General features: G+C 34.1%; 1 protein-coding gene across 1 annotated transcript; it reads right to left on the bottom strand.

Annotated features, from left to right (window-relative positions):
* Positions 1-1,774: 1,774 nt before the first annotated feature.
* LOC148768791 (uncharacterized) lies at positions 1,775-3,603 on the bottom strand. Its single transcript, XM_088821147.1, has 5 exons — positions 3,506-3,603; positions 3,094-3,411; positions 2,906-3,005; positions 2,043-2,828; positions 1,775-1,817 (listed from the first exon to the last, which is right to left on the bottom strand). The coding sequence occupies exons 1-5, from the start codon at positions 3,586-3,588 to the stop codon at positions 1,803-1,805; spliced, it is 1,302 nt and encodes a 433-aa protein (XP_088677273.1). The 5' UTR covers positions 3,589-3,603; the 3' UTR covers positions 1,775-1,802.
* Positions 3,604-4,020: the final 417 nt, after the last annotated feature.

Here is a 4,020-nt window from a genome sequence, read left to right as displayed (position 1 = left end):
AATTTAAATTTTTTTTAAAAAAATAAAAAAAATAAAAAAAATGATAAATATATATATATATATATATATATATATATATATATATATATATATATATATATATATATATATATATATATATATATATATATATAAATTCAACAAACAGGTTTATTATTAAAAAAATAATAATAAATAAATCAGCGAAAATGATAAATGCAGGACCAGAAATGTTGAATGCAGTTTGGCCGAAAATTGCATATAAGAGTAGTATAGTACTTTTGCTTTCACAGGGGTATGTCAAAGGATGATTTGGGTTTGGGTTAATCCCTAGTTTATTTGGTGACTAGGGATATGTAAAATAACCCCTAATTAATTTTATTCAATATTAGTTAATTTCAACATATTAGTTAATTTCAACAATATTTAATATTTATACACAAAATACACATTTCACACTCAAAATATGCACATAAACTGCAGTCTGCTCACGAAATATATGCACACACAGCACAAACAAAAAACACAGGCACACAAATTATTTGGATTTGTCCCAAAAAGGGCGAAAACAATCCACAAGGAAAAAGTCGAGACGACCATCGCATTTCACTACCAAAAAACAGGGCTTTTGTGACAGACATTTTCGTAACAAAATTGAACAAAATCAGTCACAAGTAAGCTTTTGTGACGGCGTTGTAACCGAATCGGACTGTCAGAAAAACCCTGGTCACAAATGACATTGGTGACGGATATTTTAATTCCGTCACATCTGTTATCACGGATAGCATCGTCACGAAGCATAATTAATTCCGTCACTGATACCATATACAAGGTCTCTAAACGTTTTGACGGATTCCGTCACAACAAATTATTGTTGTCATCCATTCGTCAATGATTAGGCCAAAATTTTCCATAAACTCTGTGACGGATTCCGTCACTAACAAATTTTTTCCGTCCAATCTCCGTCATTCATGGTTGTGACGGAGTCCGTCACAAACAATTTATAATGTCAGTATTCCGTCAGTAAGCATCAAAATATTTTTCGTAAATTCGGTGACGGATGCCGTCACCAACAAAAATATTCTGTCCATAATCTGTCACTACTCAATAAATAGTTTCCGTCATGTTTACGTCATAAATAGTGTCACAATACTTTGTGACTAACTCGTCGTCACACACTATCCGTCACAACGTCTGTCGCCAACCTCCGTCACAACGTAGCCGTCACAAACTATATATCCGTCATATAATATTGGTCACAAATCTCCGTCACCAAAGTACGTCACAGTACTTCCGTCAATCATCAGTCACAAATCCTTAATTATTGAAAATTATAATCCATCATAAGAATGTCACATTTTCGTCACAAATTATTAATGCAGTAATCATATTTTATTAAAATTTATATATTAATTTCTTAACCTGCTAATTAAATACTCTAAAATTTTCATAAATCTCCAAAATCAATAAATATTATAAACATAACGTACATAAACATTCATAACTTTAATAAAAAAAGAATAAATCCCGGCAAGGGCTTAAATCTCAATCAATCCACCAACTCATAAACGTCGAAAATATATGAAATCATATCGAAAGAACGCTCACAAGATCACAATAAATACGTAGCGATATCATAATGTGACTATTTCCTTTACAAGTATTGATTTTCTCACATCTTATTTCACCATAGTATTTGTCGTTTTATCAGTATCCCATCGCTCTAACCTTTTGTTGTACCTCTTCCCTAATGGCTGCGCTCTAACCTTTTGTTGTACCTCTTCCCTAACGGCTGCGCTCTAACCTTTTGTTGTACCTCTTCCCTAACGGCTGAAATCCTGCGAATAATCACATGAAAAATAATCAAATTGAATCAATCAAATACAACGTGTTTGTGTGTATCGTGTAAACATCAAAATATATTAAGAGATGCACAATTGTAAAAAAATCATGCAGTACTGTAGATATATATTCTACCACACTATAACAAAAATATTAATGCATGTGACAATATCAAACAATGCTTGGATAAACATTGAGAATACACAAACTATGAAATATACCTCATCGTCGGTACCAGTGGAATCATAGTGTTGTTGATCTTTGTCGTTTTCGGAAATCAAGTCTTCAAATTCTTCTTCTTCCTCTGTTTCTTGCTCAATTTCGATATTTCTTCTTGAGGCCATCGAGTCATCTGTAACTTCACTAGGGAGTATTTCTATTGGATTTGCAGTATTATCCACTAAAATATGTGATACGTCTAAATCACATGTAATAGGAATTTCATGCGGAGATGGCATTATCTCTTCTTGGAAAGGATCTTGAATACCTTCCTGATCGTTTTCACTTTGTGTTCCTACCAGTGGAATGTTTATTATACTCCTAGCTTTTGTTTTGCATACAGCCCGCCAATCGCGTCTATCATTACGTGTAGATGGGAAAGTAGTATAATACACTTGTTGTGCCTGTTGAGCCAATATGAAAGGATCATTCGTATTTAGCGCTCTTCGAATATTGATCTCGACAAACCCGAACCGTGGATATACTCTAGCCCCTCTGTCAGAAATATCATACCATTGACATTTAAATAAAACAACTTTATTTCCAACACCAAAGTATTCTAGCTCCAACACCTCTTCTAACAACCCATAATAATCAACTTCATTCTCACTCCACGAGCTCCCCAACACGCATACACCATTGTTCATTGTTGATTTATGCTCTCCATATTGGGTTGTGTGGAACTTGAACCCATTTACATAGTAACCTTTGTAAGTTCTAACCCATCGACTAGGTCCTTGTGCTATGTATCTAATGTTCTCCTCAACTGTATTATGAGCAGCAATGACCTGTTTGATGAATTTTATTAATCATTAAGAGCATCATATTTATGAACATGTATAAACATATTTCATTTAACACTTACATAATCTCTCAACCATTTTGGAAAATTTTCATCACGCATTCTTCCCAAAGCCTCATCACTGATAGATGGGTATTTACTCAACATTTCTTCATCAAATTTCCTATAAGAATCCGAATTATAACATTCTTAATATTTTTTCATGATAAATAATTAATTAATATATAATAATTTCAAAAATTAATACTCACCCGACAAAAGGAAGGATTTCAGTACAGTTCAATAGAATATATCGATGTGCAGTATTTATTTCGTCTTCATTTATAAACGGCCGACCATCTTTCAGACTTCCAAGAGGCCTCCCCGGATGACTGAATATGGAAAGCCGCCTACTAGAATCTATCTCTCCACCATCATCATTTCTTGGAAGTCGCGTTAATCTTGTTTCCACGCTAGACTCAAAATATAAGGAGCAGAATGTTGATACTTCCTCGATGATGTATGCTTCTACAATGGACCCTTCAACTCGAGCTCGATTTTTCACCTTTTTCTTTAAATGGCCTAAAAATCTAGAAAATAACTTCATTACGTAGTATATTACTAAACTTATTAACGTGTAATATAACATTGAAATATTGTTAAAAAATATACAAAAATAAATACCTCTCAAATGGATACATCCATCGATATTGGACAGGTCCACACACCTTAGCTTCGTAAGCCAAATGGACAGGAAGATGTTCCATCACATCAAAGAATGACGGTGGAAAAATCTTTTCAAGTTTGCAAATAATCTCGACAATGTTAACATTATCATGTGGTATACCATCAATTTAAATAAAAGTATCATTTAATTATAAAAATATAAGTGAGTTTTACCCAAGACCATCTGGTTGTATCCATGGTCGATGTTCGTCGTCGTTTGGCGCTTGAGTTCCACGGCTTGCTCCCCTTACCCTTGAAGAGTTGGCATCTTCAGCATGGCTTGATTGACCTTCTCCCGAATAATTTGAATGAGGATCCGCTAATGCAGCTGGTCTCATTGATAAAAACTCATTCTGCATTTCTTCATCAATGGGAGAAGACTCCCTATCAACCAATCGACGGCGAATATTGGTCGATGAATTTGATGTATGTTGTCCAGATGCACCTCGTCTTTGATCCACGCCTTCAAACCT

Source organism: Erythranthe guttata, chromosome 8 (assembly GCF_056151865.1).
Source record: "Erythranthe guttata isolate IM_541 chromosome 8, IM_541, whole genome shotgun sequence".
Taxonomy (NCBI): domain Eukaryota; kingdom Viridiplantae; phylum Streptophyta; class Magnoliopsida; order Lamiales; family Phrymaceae; genus Erythranthe; species Erythranthe guttata.
The sequence above is the reverse complement of the archived record's forward strand: the minus strand, read 5'-3'. Positions and strand labels throughout refer to the sequence as shown.

What these genes read in the sequence shown, in the direction of transcription:
- LOC148768791 (XM_088821147.1), bottom strand. Translation starts at nt 3,588, where the DNA reads ATGGAACATCTTCCTGTCCATTTGGCTTACGAAGCTAAGGTGTGTGGA. An exon ending in TGGATGTATCCATTTGAGAG is followed by an intron (nt 3,412 to 3,505) that starts GTATTTATTTTT and finishes GTTATTTTCTAG; the next exon opens with ATTTTTAGGCCATTTAAAGA. An exon ending in GAAATCCTTCCTTTTGTCGG is followed by an intron (nt 3,006 to 3,093) that starts GTGAGTATTAAT and finishes GGATTCTTATAG; the next exon opens with GAAATTTGATGAAGAAATGT.